The sequence below is a fragment of the Crocodylus porosus genome, unplaced genomic scaffold (genome assembly GCF_001723895.1).
Source record: "Crocodylus porosus isolate Cpor-Errol unplaced genomic scaffold, CroPor_comp1, whole genome shotgun sequence".
In the NCBI taxonomy this organism is placed as follows: Eukaryota; Metazoa; Chordata; order Crocodylia; family Crocodylidae; genus Crocodylus; species Crocodylus porosus.
Window position 1 is genome coordinate 40,805,515 of NW_017728931.1, and position 23,653 is coordinate 40,829,167.

At 41.8% G+C, this 23,653-nt stretch overlaps 1 protein-coding gene across 1 annotated transcript in view; it reads right to left on the minus strand.

The window, feature by feature from the left end:
- Positions 1-23,653, minus strand: part of DGKI (diacylglycerol kinase iota) — a 199,998-nt gene that overhangs the window by 152,716 nt on the left and 23,629 nt on the right. Inside the window, exons 5-10 of the mRNA XM_019544663.1 lie at positions 20,789-20,854; positions 12,516-12,587; positions 11,767-11,883; positions 7,364-7,438; positions 3,956-4,051; positions 2,200-2,282 (exon numbers count right to left, since the gene is read on the minus strand). Of these exons, the coding sequence (XP_019400208.1) occupies positions 2,200-2,282; positions 3,956-4,051; positions 7,364-7,438; positions 11,767-11,883; positions 12,516-12,587; positions 20,789-20,854 (509 nt within the window). The remainder of the gene's footprint in view (positions 1-2,199; positions 2,283-3,955; positions 4,052-7,363; positions 7,439-11,766; positions 11,884-12,515; positions 12,588-20,788; positions 20,855-23,653) is intronic.

A 23,653-nucleotide genomic window follows, 5' to 3' on the forward strand; every position in this document is an offset into this window, starting at 1 on the left:
CACTGGGGGAGTCCCTGTTCCCCCGAGCACCACCAGGAGTGACTAGAAATAATGGTCACAAGCTGGCAGAGGGTAGATTCAAATTAGATATCAGGAGGTGCTACTTCACAGTCAGGATGGCTAGGATCTGGAACCAACTTCCAAGCGAAGTGGTGCTGGCTCCTACTCTGGGGGTCTTTAAGACAAGGCTAGACAAACACCGTGCTGGGGTCATTTGACCCCAATACTCTTTCCTCCCATGGCAGGGGGTTGGACTTGATGATCTGCTCAGGTCCCTTCCGACACTACAAACTACGAAACTATGAGTCTCCCAGAAAATAATAGTCACTTTCCAACAACAGAATCCACAGTTTGTTTAGTGATGTGTCCATACTGTCAGGATCCAAAGGCACAACCTTTAGTGAGTACAAGTCCCAACATGCCATTGATTCAACTGAACTCCACTCAGCTGTACAGAGGTTATTCAGTAGCAAGATGAAACAGTACAAGTTATAATCTCTGCATGTCCTTATCACAGATGAAGAAGGCTGTAGAGCATATGGTACAACTCAGATGCATTTAACCCTCAATTTAAAGTCAATAAGGCTTAAAATCAAACATGAACTTAGCTTCTTTACTGAATAAAATCATAGAAAAATGATGCAATCTATTCTAGTATTTAACAACCCTCATAGATAGAATGTTCTTCCTAATATCTAACCTAAAAACACTGTGTTGCAATCTCAGCCCTTTTTTTTGTCCTGTCTACTATGAACTCAGAGAACAATTTGTAACCATTGTCTCTTTAACAGTCATTTGTGTACTTGAAGGCTGTTATCAATCCCCCTTAGTTTTCTCATCTCCAGAGTAAATAACCCCAGTTCTTCCAACCCTTTCTCATATATCATGTTTTCTAGGGCTTTGAACACCTTTGTTGCTCTATGCTGTGCTCTTTCCAATTTGTCCACATCTTTCTTGAAGTGTGGTGCCCAAAACTGAACACAGAACTCCAGATAAGGCCCTGCTAATGCTGAATAGAGTAGAAGAATCACTTACTGTGGCATGAATGGGACGTTCCTGTTAATATGTCCCAAGATACTATTATGGTTTTTATTTCGTTAATACTACGCACAAAACTGTTGGCTCAGATCCAACTTTCTGGTCACTATAACCCCCTGTTCTTTTTGCAGTACTGAAGCCAACCTAGTGGGCATGTCTACATGTGCATTTATGCTGGCTTAAGTTTACTGCACAGTAAATGGGAATAGGCCAGTGTCTACCTGTGCAGATGACCTGGGAGTAAATTTAGTCAGAGCAGCCTGCCATGTTCCCCTGTGGCCACCAGGGAGAGCTCCCGCCACATGCTGGCCAGTCCTTGGGACTAACTTTAGTCCCAAGTTGAAGCCAGAGCTGGCTGCCAGCATTTGGGACTAACTTTAGTCCCATATTGAAGTCAGGAGAGGCAGCCAGCCAGTAGCCCTGGGAGGCCCACTAGGTTATTATGCAGGTATCAGATTTAGGCTCAAGTTGGAGTAAGTCACCATATTTACTGCGCAGTGCGGGCATACTGAATTTGACTCCTGTGCAGTAAATGTACATGTATAGATAAGCCCAGTGATTTGCCAGGTTGTATTATTTGGGAGCACTTTGCACTTGTTTTTACTGAATTTCATCCAATTTTTTTCAGATCATTTCTTCAATTTATAAAGGTCATTTTCAATCCTAATCATACCCTCCAAAGTGCCTGTCACATCACCTAGCTAGGTGTCATATGCAACTTTATTAAGTGTACACTAAACTCCACCCTCCATATCATTAATGAAAATGTTGAACAGTACTAGCCCCTGGACAGTCCCCCGAGCAATCCCACTGGATACTTCCTTCCAACTTGACATCAAGCCATCAATGACTGTTCTTTGAGTATAAATACTCAACAAGTTATGTGCCTACCTTGCAAGAGTGTCATCCAGACTGCATTTTCATAGCTTCCTCTGACAAGGTTGTGGAGGACAGTGTACAAAGCCTGCTAAAGTCAAGGTATATCACATCCACCACTCATAAGCACAAATCAGGACCTTGGACAGCGGAGAGCTCTTTCTAAATCTTGACCTATCTATCCTCTCCATTACTGTCAGAGAACCCCATCCAACCTATCAATTTGCCCATATACTTCATATAAGCAAAGACAATGTTGAAAATGTTAAATACATCAGCACTTACGCATCCCTTGGCCCTTCCTGAGAGAGATCAAAGACCTGGCGTGGATTCAAGTACCACATAAACATTTGGAGAACTTTGGTGCCCTGTGAAGAGAGGAAATGGAGGGAAAACATAAGAAAGAATGACCTGGCTACAGTATTATAAGTAAGTGTACTTACTAAAATTAAGTAAATTCTTAGAGTGCCTTTCATTCATTTGTAGCTTAGTAAACATAAACAAACTAAAAGATGCCTGTTTTGGGAAGACTAAACACAAAGCAAGTGTTATGATTGATATTTGCTATATGAAACAGTCCTGGAAGCTATCACCTCACTTGTGTATGTATAAATGAAGACCTACTGAATTTGAAACACATGTGTTATATAAAATCCATAAAACACATGCTATGCATCAGGGGTATCAAATCTGTTTGGCTCTCCAGGCTCCTTGTGGGCTGGATCTGTACCCATCCGTAGTGGCAAGGTGAGCATCTGTAGTGGTGGTTGCCTGAACTGCTCCATTGGCTCAGGCAGCCACAGGGGTTAACACCATCATCACTCGCCAGCCCTCCACCACGAAAATAAGTCCCCAGGGGATTACAAGTGGGTTGGTGTTCCTGCTGCCGTGCTGGTAGAATTTATTCCTTTTGGAGCCCCTCATCCAGTTCTCATAACACAAAACAATACCCCTTTGTCCAAACAAACTAGTAAACCAGACTTTACCCTTTCTTCCAGTGGCAGAAGAGGACCCTTTAGCTCTGGCCCTTCTTAGACACAAGCTTCATTGGGTTTCAATCTAATCCATGCCCACAAACTGCTCCTTTCTCCAGCTTGAGCTCCTTGCTGTTCCTTCTCTTGGGCTTTCATCTGCCAGCTAATCACCTACAGCTGGGCTTCAACCCCAGTGCTGTCTTCCTCCCACAAAGGGCCAGATGCCCTGTTACAGGGATCCATACTAAAGATTTTGGCAACAGATTGAATAAGGGCACTGGTTAAATGAACCCCCACTGGGGATCCATACTCATGATTTCACTGGGGTTGACCCACATTAGTGTTATCTCAGGGAGTCATGGTGGTTGCCACTACTGCCCCATGCCCAGCTGCTGGAACCCAGCTATTCTGACAGAAAACCCATAGGCCAGATAACACAGGTCCACATGCAGAGCCTTTATGCTGTATTTTTGACAACCCTGCTGTTGATGAGAAGGCATTCAATGGACTTCAGATAGACACAGAGGTGACCAATCTAATATGGATTGGATCTGAAAATCTTAGCCATAGGAATTCTAAGAAAGAAGCAGGCTAGAGTCCATATAAACCTGCTTCTTGCTTTAGCTAAACTTGCATTCAGTATACAACTTGATAATGAAGTAAAATGCTTAAACAGCAACATTATACTCTGCAACAACTGCTGAAAGCAAAGTTTCTTACATACTGAAAATACAAAACCAGCTGGATGTGGTTAGGGTGGTAAAGAAACTAACCATTTCTCAGGATAGAAAGGATGACTGAAGATTTCTTTGGAGGCCCCCTTTGCTATAGAAAGGTGGAGGTCTCCTAAAATACTCCTATCATTCTAGTTTCCTTACAAAAAATAAAAAACTAGAAGGAAGATTATCTTGAAAAATCAAAGTTTCCTTTTATGTGGAAAGGTTCCAGTCATCTGCTGCAGGAGTCCGTAGTCCAGGTCATATGCAACTCTTCCTTTCTCTGACCCCACTGAAATCCATTGATAGATTGTTCTTGAACGGTCATTAGGATTCAATTGATGTCCTTACCTGATTCCCTCCACTTTTTGGATTCACAAACACCAACAGCGGTTTCATGAGCGGGGAAGAGATAGGTTTTATCACAAAAGGTCGGCCTTTGTTTTCCTACAAAAACAGCAGTGAAAAAGTGCATTAACTAGAGCTATACAGAAGAATGCTAAAATCTCTACCAAAAAGTCCCACAAAGGATTTTAAATGTGAATTTAGTGGTTATGAAAGCTGCAAAGTTAATAACCTTGAAAAGTGTAGTCCTCTATATAGATCTGTGAACAGCTACATTCCATCATTGTACCTCAATCCCAGAGGCAACCCCCTGGGCCAGATAACACAGGTCCACATGCCAATTCTGGTCCATGTGCTGTATTTTTGACAATCCTGCTGTAGATAACAAGGCATTGAATAAACTTTAGATAGGCACAGAGGTGACCAATCTAATATGGATTGGATCTGAAAAATTCATGTTTAGATTTTTCTACCAAATGCAGGTACTTAGTATATCTTATGTAAAGACAGTTCACCCCTCCAGCTGAAGCAGTGTTTGGAATTTATACTGACATCACCAACAGGAGAGAGAAACTGTTGAGCTGGGCACAATTTTTGGGGCAAAATTGAATTTTTAATTATAAATTGCCATTTGGGTCGACCAAAATAATTCATGAAATTACATTAGTTTTTGTTTCGTTTTTTTAACTGGTATGGCCAAAAAATTGAAAAAAAATTAAAAGTTGAATGTTTTGACTTTTCTAAAATGAAACATTTTGCTTTTTCACTTCAAGGTGACATTTCATTTGGAAACTTACCTCAGTTTGACAATTTTTTAGTAAAAAACCATATAAAGTGTTTGTAACAAGTGGACATTCCAGGGCCAATCTCAAATGTAGGCCAGCCCACTTGTCTTAGGGCTAACCGCTTTCCCACCTCTCCTGCCATGCCTTGATGTTAATAATTACAAGGATGTTACTCAGGCGGGAGGCTGCCAATTTTTCTGCCCTGATGATAAGGGAATATATATATATGACTCCGGCCTCCCCTTATTTTATCCCATGCCTGGCAGATGTTTCATGGCCTAACTCCCAGCCCAAGCTTGCTCGGCCTAGCACCTGGCCTCCAGCTTGTGTAGCCTGACACCCAGCCTTCAGTCTAGCGGCACACACCTGGCCTTCACATACTTGGCCTCACACCTGGCCTATCTGTTTCTACTACACATTCAAGGGCCCCAGTCCCCGCTCCAGGCTCCAAACCCCATCTCTGGCCCTACAAGCCCCATCCCCAGGCTCCAAGCCCCGTCCTTGGCCTTCAAGCCCCTCTCTGGGCCCCAGGCCCCCTCACATTGGGCTTCAAGCCCCATCCCCCTGGAGCCTACCTCTTGGCTTCCTAATGTGGACTCAGACTCCACTGTAAGCCTGGGCACTGCCACAGGTCCCTGCTCCTGGCCTGGGCCCTGCCTCAGTACTCACAGTAAACCTGGTTTCCCCCTGAGATGACCAACTATCCACCAGAGATGTGGGGCTGGGGTTAGAAGGTGCCCTATACTTGCCTTTCACCATGGAGGTAACTGGCCTGGCATTTCTGGGGGACTGTCCCACCACAGACAGTCCCACCAAGATACTCATCCCCAGCAAGGTGAAGTTTCTGGTCATGCCCAGGACCATAGGGTCTCCTCCTTCCCTATAGGCCCCAGCCCTTACCTCTGAGTTGTACTGAGCAGCAGCTCAGCTTGTGGTGTCTGTCTGGCTGCTCGCAGCAAACTGCTGCTCTGTTGTTCAGGGCCCAGTCCTTATATAACAGCATTGCCTGACTGGGATAACAGCCAGCTACAGGCTGTTATCCTAAAATTAATTTTCAGATTCTTTTTATTTTACTTAAAACATTTTCATCTTTGGTCAATCAAAAACACTTTTTTTTAAGTTTTCAGTTAGGCCAGTGAACCAACAAAATCAATTATTTATTCAGCTCTAGTAATAAGTGTCAGTTGTAATAGTACTTTTTAAAAAGATACAGACAGCTGTTCATTAGGACCTAGACTGAGACAAACTACTTGTTTCACAAAGACCAAGAGACAACCAGACGATGTCAGCTTTAGCCCCCGTTTGGTGGCCTTTGAGGAAAAAATGTGTCTCAATTAATTAGTGAATAATAAAAACAAGTAATTTCCTAAAGTTTAGATTGGAATTTAGGAAATGTTTTCAAGATAGTTTATCTATACTATGCTCTTAGTTCACATGGTTTCTTTGCCAATTTTGATTTTTCAGTAAATGTAGAATGGTGAGGACTGCCATACTGATAGTCATCTAGAATAAGGTGTTTACCTAAAAAATGCTGGCAGAGGCAAAAACAATACAAGCTTCATCTCAGACAGTACATGCATGCACATTAGGGGTGTGCAAAGTGGACCCTATTCAATTTGGATTCGGCCCAAATCAGGGACAGTAATTCGAGTCGTTGATTGGGATCACTGTCCCTGATTTGATTCAGCTGAATCCAAATCAAAAGATTCAAAGCTGATTCAGCAATTCAGACATAGACTCAGCTTGAAATTTTTTTTCTACATACCTCGAGGTACTAGCGTAGTTTGTGAACGCTGCAATGCTAGGGCGGATGGAATGTCCCACAGGAGTGTGGGGGGCCCTCCATGTGCTCCCCGGCAAACCCGGAAATGGACCAGAAGTACTTCCAGTCCACTTCCAGGTCTGCCAGGGAGTGCGCTAGGGGGCTCCCCTGTATGCCCGGCTCAGTGATCAGCCATGGGGGGACCCTGGCTGCCTCCCCCAAACCCAAGAAGTACCAATCACCAAGCCAGGAGGGCATGCGGGGGGGCCCCCGCATGCTCCCTGATGGACCCAAAGAGGACCGGAAGCGCACTGAGGAGCCTCCAGTTCAGTGGGACGCTCCATGTGCCCCAGCATCTCAGCCACCTGCTACCTAGAGGTATGTAGAAAAAACATGTAAAGCTGTGTCTATGTCCAAATCGCCAGATCTTTCTGGATCTCTCCAAATTGATTTTGAGGGTTCCGATTTGATTCAGAGAGATTAAAGGGTCCTCTGATTCTATTCGGATTCAAAAATTCAGCCACTGAATAGGGTCAAATCTTCGCCAAATCGAGTCAGGGACCAAAGCTTCGCACAGCCCTTATGCACATATGTATGCACACACATTCACATACACACAGAGAAAAATAATGTTCATTAATTCTGAATGAGACAGTTGTTCAGCCTCCATCACCAGGAAGTCTTTGTCCTTCCAGTGAAGCATCCAAGGGTGCCTAATTGCAGAAATGGCAACTTCTATGGCAACTTGCTCTCTCTCAACTGGAGGCCATGCTAGGATCTACAGAAAGCCACTGGATTTTTACAGACAATCTAGAGATTAAAGTATCAATTTATTCTACCTTTCAAGTGTTCCTTATTAAAGCTCACCTCATTGCCTCTTTTGCTAGCTTTTCTTTTAAAAGATGTTCTCTTCTTCCGTCGGGTCGAAGTCTTTAATGAGTTCTACATAAACAGAAAAAAACCCAAGAATACATCACAAATAAAACAAAAATTTAAAAATCCACAGAAGCAGCCTCCTTTTAGAAGCTCTTCCATGCATCATCCATTTGGAGAATGATACAGTATCTGGCACATGCTTGAAGTTTAGATCACATGCGTTTCATGCTTTACACTTCCACACCACCGTTTATGGAGAAAGCCACACACGGAGACCAGACTGGTGCTTTGGAACTGGAAACTTTCCCACGCCGTGGGGAGAAAAATCAGATGCTCCCACAGACTCACATAACACCACATGTTGTACCTGCCAACCCTCCCAATAGGGGTAGGAGACGCCCGTTTTCCCTCCGGGGCTCCAGTCTCCCGCCCAATCAGGCTCGTCTCCTGGTATGGAGACCACCTGCATAAAAATGTAATAAAAATATGATAACATGAGCTATTTTCCATTGAAAAAAAACAAGTTTTAGCTCTGGTGACCATTGACTTAGTATAGCACATGCCACCATTGCATAAAACTAGTATAATAATCTAACAGGGAACCTCCTCTGGATTCTTAATATTTAAGAGCCACCTTAGTTCAGGAAAAAAATTACACACAATATTTTGGTACTTTATGTAGGACCTAAAAAAAAATACCCTACATCATCAATGGCAGTGAGCTGAAAAGGAAAAAAATGCTATTCTCCAGAAGGGTGCTAACTTTACTGATACTATTTTATCACAAAGGCATGCTGATATGAAAAGGACTGGTCAAACTGAAGGGGTTTTTTCCTTTTTTTTTTTTTTTTTTTTTACTGCTGCAGTTGCTGAAATAAAATCCTCCCCTTCTCCCCCCTCCCCATAACCCCTCTCCATTTACATATTACCAAGTTCAGGTGGGTCAGAAATGTTATGAAAATCAACACACTCACTGTATTTCAATTCTTAATTTAGCCAAAGCCAGGCAATAAAGGGTGCAGAAAACTCACAGAATATTCATTAATCTTTTCTAAACTCAAAAAGGAAACAAAATGCATTCAGTGTTGTCCTCAGTCTTTATTTTATCCAAAAAGGTCTCTAGATTCCTACCAAGCAAAGGTTCATAGACTCAGAGACCTGCAAGTCTGTACAGTTCAGCTAATAAACAGTACCTGCTGTTTTTTATTCAACCTTGATCTTCAACCAACAGCATCATTGCTTTAAACAGGACATCTATTGGATTTGGCTAGGAACAGTGTTTGAAACATCAGTGTCAATATGTGAAACAGAAAAGTTAGGAATTCTAGTGAATCTCAGTAATGTGGAAAACTCATAATCTCGGAGAAAGTTATCTAACTCAAACTGTCTAAAGTTCAGATTAAGTAGCCCATTTTCTGTTCCTTTTGCCATAAGAAGGAGTCTTGCTCTATATGTCCTTGCTTTGGTACATAAGAAATGCTCTAGAAGGCATGCTACACTACAAGAACTGCACTGACTTGGATGGATCGATGGATTATACAAAGTGCATGGTCTTTTTCATCTCTGCCTATGTAATTAGACTGAAAGAGAATATGAACATTAAATTAATGTAATGGAGCAAGCCAATGCTCTCGTGCCCTAACTACAGTAATTCCTGTAGAGGTTCTTAGACTTGTTCTTCAGATACTGTCTGTTGTTAAAGGGTGCTGGAACAGAGCATTTGTCTGAGCAGAGCATTTCAGGGCATCTGAGTTCTTTTCCATGATCCATCACTGGGCTGCTGGGTGTCCTTGGGCAAGACACTAAACTTCTCTGTGCCTCAGTTACCCCTCTATAAAATGGAGATACTTACACACAGAAATGTAATAAGAAATGTCAGCGCCCTGAGCAGACATACTGGTGACTGCTGCAAAGTAAGGCAGTCGATTGGGGGATAGTTAAAATATAATGGAATTTTTTGTCACTGCCCACACAGGCAAGACTATTTGGCACAATGATGCTACACTTCAGTGTTTAAGTATGCCAATTCTTGTCATGTTGATAGAGCCAATAAGTTTGCAGAAACAGTAGCAATACAACAGGTGAGAGGCAGAGAAGCTGACTATACACGTCCAGACCTTCATTTCAAATACATTCAAGAAAAGCAGCTGTGGGTGGACCACCAACATCCATTAAGAAGTTATGCATACTGTCTTGTCCATGAAAGGCTTCCTTCCCAACAGGAAGTGTGTGGGGATTTTTGAGGAAATAATGCTAGATAGTGAAACTGTCTTTACAACAAATAATTACTTTAAGGAAAGAGGACTATGTAAATCCTGGATCACTTCTAGAAGAGGAAAAATCTTCTTCATGGATGTCATTTTTCCCTTCTTCAAAAAGGAGAAACACAGAACAGAAAAATAAAGTCAATTTTAGAGGTGTTCCAAATAAACTTAGATAGATTTATTGAAAAATCATTTGTGCATGATGTAGGGGAGATGCGTGTTTGATTTTCTGAGGCAGATCCAGTAAAATCCCTTTCAATCCTTTCATCTACGCTATCCAGGTTTAATATTCAGAGGCTCTTTCTTAGTAGCCATAGCTTCAATAGTTTCAATGAAAGCTACAAGTGCACAGCATCAATGAAAGTCAAACTCTGTGATCTTCATGCCTTTCAAAAACCATAATCAGATACAAATAGTAGTCTAACTCCACTTGCCACCATCAGCAATGAAGTGAAAGTAGAGAAGAGAAAGTAGCCCAAGGATATACAGCAGTCTTCGTTTGAATGTTTCCAAAGAAAGGAAAAACAGATTTACTCACCTGTATCATAAGCCCTCCCCCAGCACCAAAGTCTAGTCACAACAGTTACAATTACATTGTCTCCTGATCCTCAGAGGAGGCTGGCTCAAAGAGCATCACCCAGACCCCACTCAATGCCAGCTCTTCTCCAGCACAAACACCAAGACTCAATTAGTAGTTTTTAACAATTTTCAATGCATCAAATATTAGAAAAGGACACTAGTATCTGTGCAACTGGGACAGGAATACATTTGAACTCCAGGAAGCCAGACACAGTATTATATAGTTTCCAGCATTGTGCAGTGGCACTGAATGTTGGTTGAGAGGCTACAAAAGACATTTACATGATGAACACCACACAACGGATGTTTTGACAATTTTCTAATTACGTAAGTGGGTCATTACATGTAGGTCTATCACCTGTCTCACAACTATCCAAACCATTCTGAATTTCCTTCATCCTGAAAAAAAAGACACTTGTCAACAGTAAAAATTCATTGCAGAACATTTATCAGGTCATCTGGGTCAAACTGTCCTTAACTGCATCACTAAGACGGTGCAGGAGTGAAAGGGGGAGTTTATACTGTATTCAAGTTTAGTACTTCAACAGTAGTGACCCACTATGCATGGAAACAGCATTGAAAAAACACTTTAGTAGCAGTAAAAACAAAGAAAAAGGAGACATCAAGGTAAAGGTGGCTACAGAAACTCATTTAACTCGCTTGGGGAAAAACAACAAAAGGAATAATAGCATCACTAGAATCCCGTTAAAATGGGTAAGAAATCCAGTTCAGGACTTGCCTATGGCCATTAGTAAGCAGGGATGGGCAAATCATTTATAACTAAAATGTTGCTATCAAATTTATTCTGCCAAGTCTGGGAAACACTGAAACATTTTTCTCTTATTTTTCAGATCATAGGAAATAAAAAAAATGTTTCAGTCAAATCTGGACTGAAACCAAATTTTAAGAAATATGAAATTTCCTAGAAACCAGAAATTCTCCTTTTTGGACAGCTCCACTTTGGAAATCTTTTCCCTCTGGTGCACCAAGCACTGTCTCATCTTGTCAAAACTATACTCAATTCTGGTTAAACCTTAAAATCTACTGCCTGCAAGCAGCAGGACAAGTAAAGATAACAGTGGCATTCAGCAAGCATTCGGGTGAATAAAATGTGATGATTCAAACACCCATGGAAATCAAATCCAAGGAACATGAAGACAGCAAAGGCTAATTATTTGTTTCAATGCAAAATTGAATGCTTGTGAAAGTACTGTTCAGTGTTTGCACAGCTTTATTTAATGAAATATGCTTCAGTGCCTAAAACACAGAAGATTCTTCCATTCTACTGAACTTGTGTAGGAAGAATAACCTTGAACTGGATTGCTTAGTGCCAAAATAACATTAATCACTAATTGTCTCAAAGAGGAAAATGAAGGACCCCCACTAGGGGAGTCCATGGAAGAGCAGGATGTAAGTTGATAAGATGTAGCTGGGTAGGAAGGCCAAGGTCAGGTCAGACAAACATGCTTTGGTGGAGGACAATCAGGAGCTAAGCCAGGCTTGCCCCAGGTTGCCATACAGCATCAGAAACAGACTTCCGCATGCAGTTACCTGAGGTTTCTTCACCTTAATGATCCAAGTGGGAGGCACAATGACAGCAGCATGAGCCCCGAGGGAACACGGCTCCTCAATGTGGTGTAACATGAAACAGGTGACTTTGTTGTGAAACTATAGTAAGGGAGAGCAGAACCATTAATGAGATGGATACAATGCAAGAAAAGGAGGACAGACAGAAAAGTAAAGGGGACAGGAGAAAAGAGGGAGATGCATGAGACAGTGAGGAACATACCCACCATCAGCTCCATCTCCACCATCAGTTTTCTACACCAAGGGCTTTTTAGGAATATTTAACAAATGGCCACCTTTGTTTTTCAACCTTCCCCAAACATGCTCCATACCCCAAACATGCCCCTAATGATAACATTAAGACAAAATCCCAAATGGGCAAAATCATATAGCATGGAAACTCCTGTGTCAAGAGCAGCAGTGGTTTGCCTCTCACATTACTTTTGCAGAAATCTCTCTCTTGTCAACCCACAAACAACTTTTTGTTCTATTCCAAAGAAGGAAACCACACTTAGCTCCCCTTGGCCAGAAGAATAGGCTATCCAGGTGGAATATCCTTGAGGAAAAGGAACAGAAAGGGTTAAAACGAGCCCCTCCAAGGCTCTTCCCCATAATAAATTGGAATCCCAAGCAAAGGATACTAATGAGACAAATGAAGTCCAACAAAATGAGCCCAAATGGCTAAAATCCACCACAGCTATTTACACTTCTCCCACTAAGTATTGACCACTTACCGCCTGCTTGCACCAGGAACAGCTGATGGCCACAATCTCTTTACTATGAAAGGAGAATTTTTGCTGAAACCCCTGGAAGAGCAGGAAAAGACAGGACAAGAAAGCTGTCATTGCTTTCCACAATATTTGCATGCTTATGATCATGCAAGAAAATTCAACAACTTTGGTTTTTGCCATATGTCTGAGTTGTGCCAGTGCAGTCAAATACAATGAATAGACCATGGATTCTGTAAGCCCCAGGAATAGACAACAGTGCACTGAATGTCCAGATGCATGTTACTCCTATTAATACAACAGTAAGGTTAACAGCAAGGTTAAATCACACTCTTATTATAAAGTTCCCTATTAGCAAGGAATGAGACGTGTCAGTCCAGAGTTTCAGATTTTTGTTTTATACCAATATTGGCCTCCCCTTTAAAATTCCCAAAACTATCAAATCAACCATAAAATCAGTATATTATTGGTGGGCCAAGGCAAAATCACTGCAAAATAGTAGAAGTTAGATTGAAAAAAAGATTCTTAAATTGGGACACCATTATAACAAAGGTTTTGAATACACAGTATGGCCAAAATATATTCTTAGAGCTATATTTAACTTTGTAGTCAAAAGGGAGGAAAAAGGAAGAAACATTTATGAAATACAAATCCATCTGACAGACTTTAATGGACCTAAGTGAAATTAGAACATTCCATGCCACAGGAAATTTGGACATTTGAACATTTGGGCTTGAATGAAAACTTAAATTAAACCATATTTCACAGGATTTTTTTTTAAAAATGGAGAGAAAAAAAATCTATCAAAATATTTAGACATTCCCAAAATCAAAATGTTTACTACAAGTTTGTTGAAAATGACCAGAAACACTGTTTTCAAGGCATTTCAACATTAAAATGCATTTTTCTATTTTGACATATTGCCTCATGGAGTTGTAATTCAAGAACCAGATGCTCCCATTTGCAATTCCCCTAACTTCGTAATCAGCCTACATCTCCCATAATGCACCTTACAGAGCATGGTCAATGGGAATCCACACTGCATTGGAGAGAACTAAAGGGGCAAGAGAGCAAACTATAGCTCCCATAAGGAAAAGTACTGATAGTGAAATGCAGTTTAAACAGAATCTTTTAGATCAATCCAATATCAATATTCAAATCAAACAGACCCAAAACAAATTTTTCATACATTTTCAGGAAAAAAAAATTTCTCCATGGAAATGTTCCAAGTTATGGGAACTGCATTTTCCACTGGAAGATCATTCTGACAGAAAACTCCCACCCAACTCTAGATTTTAACCTCTAAAGTGACCGCTAAATCATCTAGTGTCACTTCATATAAAACAAAGGTCATAGAGCCCCATCTAGTTACCTGTTTATTTAACCCAATAACTGGTGAGTTTTTTAAAGTACTTTCTTTTCCAGGAAAGTATCCAGTTATGATTTGAAAGTTTCAATAAGTAGAGAATCTACCATATCCTTTGGTCATTTGTTTGAATGGTTATTCACACTCACTATTAAGCATTTGTACCTTATTTTTCATTTGAATGTGCCTGGCTTCAATTTTCAGGCATAGTATGCCTCATACCTAGATGCCACATGAATATGCCGTATTTGACTGATTAAATTCAGTCCCCTCAGACTCTGTGACCTGAATCCCCTGTCCCTGTCCCTCCCCTTCAGTATTCTGCCCTTTCTAATTTGCTGATGTCCAGGATCAATGGCCTCCCTTCTCCTTTAGAGACAAGCCTTCATCGTCATGATGAGCTCAGCCCACTAACCTCAGCAGTGAAACAGACCCATTAATTCCAAAAGCTCAGGTAGTCCATCTGTCTCTTGTCTAAGTCAAACCATTGAAAGTGGGCACAGAAAACCTCACCAAACCTAGGCTCAGATTTATAATACATAAAACAAGTGTTGGGGAGTACAATGTTTGCAACTGAGGTCTGATTAGTAAAGGGTTTCTTCTTCTCTTTAATGAGTCTCTTAAACAAAGAACACACATTGCACCTGTCTCCAAGCCAGACTTAGCCCTGAAAAGAAATGTCTTAAAATTGGGGCATACACATATCACCCTTCCAGTCAAGGCTTAGTGAGTTGCCGAATACACTGCCACTTTTCATGCATTCATTCAAGTGGTGTAACCCCTCAACGACTGTTCAGACATACTTCACAATGTCCTGACGCAAACTATTAGCACTTTTTAATCCCAAGATCCTTTTTACAGTTTATCCCAGGACAACAGATGTGGACATCTAAACGCTGTACCTTATTCCAGAAAAAATGTTCTCTCTCAGGACAAACTTGACATATGCTTGTAGCCTTAAAGAGTGCTGACAGACGTGGGGGAAACAAAGCAATACAAAACAGGGCTTTACCAGAAGAAGAATTGCATAAGTTTACCCGGCTCCCCAGCATCTGTATAGCTCACATGCTTCCACGGGCTTTTTGACCCTTTTATCCAAAAATCCCCGCTGAAGCAGGACAGCTATACAGACACTGGGGAGCCAGGTCAAAATGACACGATCCCTCTTCCGGGCATGCATGGTGCTTGGTGCGGGGGCATGCCAAGCTGAAAATAAAATGCTGTTTTATTTTTTATTTCACATCTGTAAGCAGCCAAGATATCTTATAAATTTCATCCAGAAACTATATATATAAAAAAATTTCGGGTGGAGGGGGACAGAGTGAGGGAGACCAGCCTACTTTGACTTCTCAGGGTGATTTGAGAAATCCCCATCTCCCAAAACTGCAGCTAGCAAAAAAACAAGACCTGGTACATATGTTCTGCAATACATCAGCAGTATATTTTAAACATATGGACTGAGCAGCTTGCCTGTTTCTGGATGGACCATTTTTCATGTCTTAAGTTATTTGGCTTTTAGAGAGTCATCAGTGAGAATGATAGAGCAATAAAAAATAAAATAATGATAAAAAGCAGTAAAATAGCTTTTTCTTTCTCAAACTACTTTAAAACGTGAGTTAATCTCTCCTCACAATTCAGCTCTGAGGTATGCTGGTACCAGGTAGAAACTTAAGTTAAGGAAACTGATACTAGTAAGATAACTTGCTCAAAAACAGAGTGGGCGTCAATGTAAACACTGGGATTAAAATACCTGTGCTCTGATTCCTGTGCTCAACCAGCAGGAAACCACCCACTCTCTTCATCCTCTTTCCACCCCTCACAATAGGAAAGAACATTCAAATTCAGCTTCCCTTTGTTTTTCCTGTGTTGGGTTGGACCTCTCTCTCTGGCAGAAGAGGAAGAGTTTTCCACCCCTAGAATGCCTGTTACACCATTTGAGGAATAATGAAATGGAACATTAACTTCATATTTGAAAGGATGTTGTTCCATTAGTGTTTGATTTACTGTCCTCCCCCCCAGCCATTAGTGTCTAATTCCAGTGCAGTACATAAAACTGTATGTTCCACATTGCTCTTGTGAAAGTAAACATCTGTGTGTGCTGGAGGAAATATATTTGGAAGTAGAGAGCACCTGGATCCTCAGACAGCATAGGGGAAGACGTTCTGGCCAAATCATCTGATTCAGTCAGTTTAAGATCATAAAATTATAGAAAATTAGGATTGGAAGGGACCTCAGGAGGTCATGTAGTCCAACCCCTTGTTCAAAGCAAAACCATCCCCCACCTAGATCATCCCAGCCAAGGCTTTGTCTATCTGGGTCTTAAAAGCCTCCAAGGATAGGATAGAGATTCTATAATCGCTCTGGGTAACCTGTTCCAGTGTTTTATTACCCATCTTGTGGGAACATTTTTCTGAATATCTAACCTAAACTTCCATGGCTACAACTTGAGACCTTTGCTCCTTGTTCTGTCATCTCCCACCACTGACAACAGTCTAGCTCCATCCTCTTTGGAACCCCCCTTCAGGTGCACTTAAAGATTGCAATTAAATCCTCCCCCCCAGTCTTCTCTTCTGCAGACTAAAAGTAAGCCCAGTTCCCTCACCCTCCCCTCATAAGTCATGTGCCCCAACTCCCTAACCATTTTTGTTGCTCTCCACTGGATTCTCTCCAAGTTGTCCATATCCTTTCTGTAGTGAGGGGCCAAAATCTGGCAACAGTACTCCAGATGTGGCCTCACCGGTGCTGAACAGAGAAGAATAATCACTTCCCTCAATCTACGGGCAACCTTCCTACTAATGCAGGCCACTATGCCATTAATCTTCTTTGCAACAAGTGCACACCGTTGGCTCATATTCATCTTATTGTCCACTGCAACCCCAGGTCCTTTTCTGCAGAGCTTCTGCTTAGCCAGTTGTTCCCAGTCTAGACCAGTCTAGGATTTTTCTGTCCTAAGTGCAGGATTTTGCACTTGTCCTCATTAAATCTCATGAGATTTCTTTTTTGGAGGAATCCTCCAATTTTTGAGGTCTCTCTAAACCCTAGCCATACTACATGTCTACTACTCCCCGCAGCGTGGTGTCATCCACAAACTTGCTGAGCGTGCACTCCATCCTATCTTCCAGATTGCTGATGAAGATATTGAACAAAACCAGCCCCAGGACCAACACCTGGGGCACACCACTTGATACCAGCTGCCAGCTAGACATCAAGCCATTGACACTACCCTCTGAGCCCAATGATCCAGCCAGATTTCTATCCACCTTACAGACCATTCATTCAGACCGCACTTCCTTAGCTTGCTTGGAGGAATGTTGTGGGAGACCAAATCAAAAGCCTTGCCAAAGTCAAGATATATCATGTCCACTGCTCTCCCCGCATACACAGATCCAGTCATCTCATAAAAGGCTGTCAGGCTGATGACTTGCCCTTGGTGAATCCATGCCGACTGTTCTTAATCACCTTCTCCTCCAAGTGCTTAGAAATAGATTCCTTGAGGACATGCTCCATGATTTTTCCAGGGCCTGAGGTGATGCTGACCAGTCTGTAATTCCCCAGATCCTCCTCCTTCCCTTTCTTAAAGATGGGTACTATACATGTCTTTTTCCAATCATCCAGGACCTCTCCCAATCACCACGAGTTTTCAAAGACAATGGCCAGCAGCTCTACAGTAATATCAGCCAACTCCCTCAGCACGCTCAGGTGCATGGCTTCAAGCTCCGTGGACTTCTATACATCCAGTTTTTCTAAATGGTCCCTAACCTGTTCCTTCACCACTGTCAGCTGCTCACCTCCTCCCCACACTGTGCTGTCAAGTGCAGTAGTCTAGAAGCTGACCTTGCCTGTGAAGACTGAGGTAAAAAAAGCCATCAAGTACTTCAGCCTTTTCTGCATCACCTGTCACTAGGTGACACCCTCATGCTTTCCTGATCTTCTTCTTGTTGATGATACAGACATATGCACACATGCACATACACATATACATATGCAGTATACAGTGCACAGCACTCAAAGTCATACTGAGTAGGCTCATGTTGTCTCCATGAGCCTATTTATCTTCATGAAAATGTAATTATTTTACTTCAGTTAGGGAAGTAATTCACAATCTATCACTATATAAGTTGTCTTTGTAAAGCTCTTTGGGCTCTACCAATGAAAACCCAGTATGAGAACAAGGTAATATTTATTATTATATTATTAAGCCCTGGATGTAGTTTTGTTTTAAATCCAGTATGACTTGCACCAAATTCTCCAAAGCTGTCTTTCTTTTTGGCCAAGCATATGATAGGTAGAGCTTTCTAATTCTTGATCACTGTTGGAATACAGCAGGGGAGGTGTGCACCAAACACTGATGATCGATAGACCACTTAAACACCTGATAGTTATGGTTAATGTAGTCACAACCCAATTCCTGACAATCAAACTTCTCACAACAACAAAGTACTACAAAACTGGCATCAACTAAGACCTTAGAATAGTAATACTATTGAAGAGACCTATAAAACTGAATGACAAATATTGCTAAAAATTTGAGGCACAATAGCAGAGCAATAAGGGGGGAAATGATACTGCACTCTTCTTTATTTGTTAAAAAATGTCAGCAACTGCCTCCTTTTAAGACAATAACAAATTCAATTAATTCTCTTACATGGGAAAAAAAAAGTACTGCCCCTCATTTATCCCATCTTCTGGACAAATGGGATCTACCACAGAAGATGGACAGAGAAATCTATTTGTTTCACTGATGCCATTCACCTTCCATCTACTGAGCAGGCTTTGGCAAACTTCTCAGCTTCCTGTACAGCCGGTACACAAAGGAACTGTAGGCCATTGGTTAATCACCTCCAAATTCTGCTCCTACACAAACCTATAGTGTGGGATTTTTCACGTAAAACCGCAGAGAAAAGCTGATGTTTTGCTATCCTGCATCAAACCGCCCATCTATCTACTCCAATAATCCACACCTCAGCCATGGCCAATATTGTTTAGAAGGAGGAAAACAAAAAAAAAAGCTAACATGCCAAGCTAAGGATATAAAGGAAAATGAATTGCTGTCTACAGGCTTATGACTGAAAATATGAGATATGATGATTATCCTTAATCTTTGCTTGCATTACTGTGAGTGTTATTAATGTTCATTAAAATATTTAGCTATCCAATTTGAGCCCAAGATTTGACTGATGACCTCCTATTACAAATGAGACCCACAGAATGATTAGATACTCCGTGAAAAATACGTATTTTATTGCTCTAAATTTACTACCATTTCATTTCAATGATAGCCTCCTTTTTCTTACATGACAGGGGAATTAATTTAAGGCAGAAGCTCAAAAAGAAGGAAAATGGACCACAAGGTAGAATATATCTGGCTGGAGAGGAGTTTACTTTGGCATTGAAATAAAGTATTACAAAGGAAAATCCCTTTTTATTTTCTTCTTTCTAGTTTCTGGGTAGAGAGGTCTGCTAGAATATACCCATAGAAGTGCTGACTATTTATTGTCCACAAGGAGAGTAGCTACCTCCTTTGACTTTCACCGCAGGGAGTCATCTCCAGCGTGTTTCAGAGCAAACTGGTCAGGTTAGTAATAAGAGTATATCATGTGCTGGTTCTACTACATGTATTACCACAATATGCAGTGACTGTTCAACTTGCCTAATGAACTCCTTTGACACCAGTAGTAAAGATACAGCACAGCTCCCAGAAAGGCAGAGGCACAAGAAAACATGGCTCCAATGTCATCATGTGTCATGCCAGCTTAAGAATCCTGCACACACATGCCTCACTGCTCGTGATCACACACCGTGAATGAAATACTGCATCCTGTTGTCACTAGTGCTTTAGAATGATATGGAGTCAAACTGATACAGGTCTCTTCTTCTAATGCAATAGAGAATGTGTCAAGACATGGGTTCTGTCCTGGCCGTGTACAATGACTGAAGCTGCAGAAGCTGAGGGTAAGAGGGAACTAGAAGTACAACTTAGTGTGGAAGGAAAAAAAAGTTTACTAGGGTGTAAATTGGGCCATACAGACCACTCATGGGTCCACAGAGATGCAGCTCTGCCATAAGCAAATTGGATGCTTATCTTGCTGGGATCCTGACCCCAGCTGACTTCTTGCCCTTTGGGCAGGGGACTGGCCTCAATGATTTTCCGAGGTCCCTTCCAGCCCTAATGTCTATGAAATCTTGCAATCCCCCTACAGCAGCACAGCATGCTTTGATGGTACCTGTGCCATGACCTTAATTTCAATACCACTAATAAGCTTGGAATGACTGCAGTACAAGAAGAATAACTCCAACCCTCAGATCAGACTCAGGCTAAAGGCTGTCCCAAGTCACCCCAAATAAACAGTTGGTCATTCAGGCTGGAGAGGCAAAGGTGACCGGGTGCGAGGATAGCTACGTCATTTCCTTGTGTGCCACTGTCTATAGAAACTGGTGTGCCTTAACCACAGTAGCTTTGAATTTTTTATCATTATTATTGTTGTTGCTATTATTTTAACAGGCTTGGAGATTTGAACTTATGAGTAGAAAAGTTCTGTGTAATTAAAGTTTTCTTTGACCTTTTCTATTACCAGTGGAAATGGGCTTTCACTGTCTTGTGCAGTAGAGGATACACTGAACAGCCCAAAGCAGCCAACACAGCGAGAATCTGGAAACAGCACAATAGCCTTTTACTTTCAGAGACCTGGGTTTAGGTCGCCAGTGCAACAGATTTACTGTCACCATTCTGTTTCCCGTTTGTACGCACCGAAAAAGTATTGCACTATTCCACATGATTCCCTTTCTCTGCCCAAGAGAGACCCAGAACTAGAACAGAACAGAATAATTAAATGGCTGGGTGGATGGAGCTCTATTAATCTGAAAGTGCCTAGAAATCTCGTCACAAGTTTTATGATCTGTATATACTTCTTACCTTTCCACATTGTTTACATTTTCCCTCCTGCCTTCGCCTGTGCACCCAGTGATGTCGGACAAAGTTCTTCAGGAGGAGGACAGAGAAAATACATTAATAAATGATAGTGTCTAACAGTTACCCAGCACTTCCCGTACAAAGTCATTTACAGAACTGTGCATAAGAATCACATCAGTCACAACTGAAATGTGGTTGCTCGTGAAGCAAAATTTGGCAGTTGTTTAGCACTGATATGAGAAACAAAGAGAAATACAAAACCCCATATATAACTGAAATTTCAGGAAAAATGTAGGTACAGTGCATATATTCATTACCCATTTTGGAATATGGCCAAAAGAACCCTTCTGCTACTTTTCTACAAAAGGAATAGAGCAGATCACAGCACAGACAATTAAAAAACAAGAAGAGAGAGAAATGAGTTTACAACAATCTGTTTACCCATGACACAAGGCCTGATTCTCGTCTCCAGTAAAGTCAAGAAGAGATTCACCACTGAGTTCAGTAGGAGCAGGTTTAGTCTCATGAGGCAAAAACATGAGTTGAGAGGAAGCAAGAAACTCCTTACTCCTCTGCACAGGCTACCCACATCATGGGCTTCAGTAAAGAGAAAAAAGGAGCAGTATCTGGTATTCCACTGCAGATATGAGAAGAAGTCAGAGCTCTCACTTTGTCCCCTCAAAACACCAGCCAGCACAGCTGAACAGATATAGAAAGGAAGTGGCCTGCATCTTCTGAAGACTGGTCATATATTATTTTCCCCTGGAGAAAAGGGAGAGACTAGAACAGGTTGGTAGCCAAGTCACCAGGTCCACTCATGGGGCTTCAAAACTATGTGTGGTACACTGCTGTGAACTGAGAGTGAAGCCTCAGTCAAGTCCACGCTTTATATCCTTACCTTGCAACCATGAAGAAATCCACCTCCTAAATCTGATCCCACCCTCTGCAGACTCATTATCCAAAGGGTTTATCAATAAGGCTAGGAAATTATGATCAAAGTAAGTAGGGCTGGAAGGAACATCACAGGGTCCCCTCCTCAAGGCAAAATTCACTAAACCATTCCAGCCAAGGTCTGTTCAAAGTGCTCTTGAAAATTTCCAAGGATGGAGATTCCACAACTTTTCTAGGTAGCCTGATCCGAGCTTGACCACACTCTCATAGTAAGAACGCATCTCCTAGTCTCCAAACTCAATTTCTCTGCCTAAAGCTTAGAACCACTACTCCCAGTCCTGTCCCCTACTACCACAGAGAAGCTTATCTCCATCCTCTCTGTAAATACCCTTCAGGTATTTGAAGACAGTTAAGAAATCACACACACACACACCCTTCAGTCTTCTCTTCTCCAGATTCAATACCCCTAGTTCTTTCAGCCTCTCCTCGTAAAACTTGCTTCCCAGGCTTCTACTTATTTTGTTACTCTCCGCTGGACTTTTTCCAAACTGTCCACATGCCTCTTGAAGCGTGAGGCCCAAAACTGGACACACTACTCACTAGTGCTGAATAGAGCAGAAGAATTACTTTCCTTGATTTGTAAGTGACACTCCTGCTGATACAACCCACCACATTGTTGGACTCATTTGCAACAAGCACAGACAATCAGGTAACCCTCAGGTCTTTCTCTGCAGTACTGCACCCTACTCACTCATTCCCCAACCTGTATTTGTACATGCTATTTTTGTGGCCCAAGTGCAGGACTTTGCACTTGTCCTTTTTTAATTTCGTCTTGTTGACCACAGATCATTTGTCCAGTCAATCCAAGTCATTCTGAATCCTAGCCCTAGCCTCCAGAGTGTCTGTAACTCCATCCAACTTAGTATCATCCACAAATCCACAGAGTGTTCCCTCTAGAAACAGGAAATTCATTTGTCAAAGCAGTGTTATCTTCTAGGCCAATCTCAATTTAAATGCCTTAACATCTAAACATCACTGTGCCTAAGCATGTTCACCAACCCCTTAGGGTACATCTACAGAGCAAATGAGAGTGATTGTAGCATGAGTCGGCATTCCTCACCTTATGTTTACGCCAACTAGTAGTCCAAATGCAATAGCATGGACTGGCAAACATACGATACATCCAGAGTTTCTGATGGGTTTGTACAGTTTGCACTGAAGTCCATGTCATAGTTTTCACCAGTACTGTTGACTTTAATCTAGTTAACACAAGTAACTTGTGAGAATCATAGAATCTTAAGAAATTAGGGCTGGAAGAGACCTCAGGAGGTCATCTAGTCCACCCCCTGATCAAAGCAGGACCAGCCCCGACTAGATCATCCCAGCCAAAGCTTTTTCTAGCCAGGTCTTAAAAACTTCCAACAATGGAGATTCCATAGTCTATTCCAATGCTTTACTACCTTCCCCATGAGAAAGTATTTCCTAATATCTAATCGAAACTTCCCTTGCTGCAGTATAGCTCTTTGTTCTGTTATCAGCCACCACTGAGAACAGTCTAGCTCCATCTTCTTCAGAACCACCCTTCAGGTAACTGAAGTTTGGTATTAAATCACCCTTCAGTCTTCTCTTCTCTAAACTAAGCCCAATTCCCTCAGCCTCTCCTCAGAAGTCATATGCTCCAGTCCTCTCACCATTTCCATTGCCCTCTGGTGGATTCTCTCTCCATCTGTCCTTTCTCTAGTGGGGGGGCCCAAAACTGGACACACTGCTCCAGCTGTGGCCTCACCAGTGCCAGATGCAGGGAAATAATCACTTCCCTTGATCTGCTGGCAACACTTTTACTAGTACTGCCCAGAATGCTGCAGGCACACTGTTTGCTCATATTCAAGGGTGACCACCAAGATCTGGGGGAACGTTTGTTCACCAGAGCGCCCCAAGGGATGACGAGGTCGAACGGTCACAAACTCCTGCAAGACC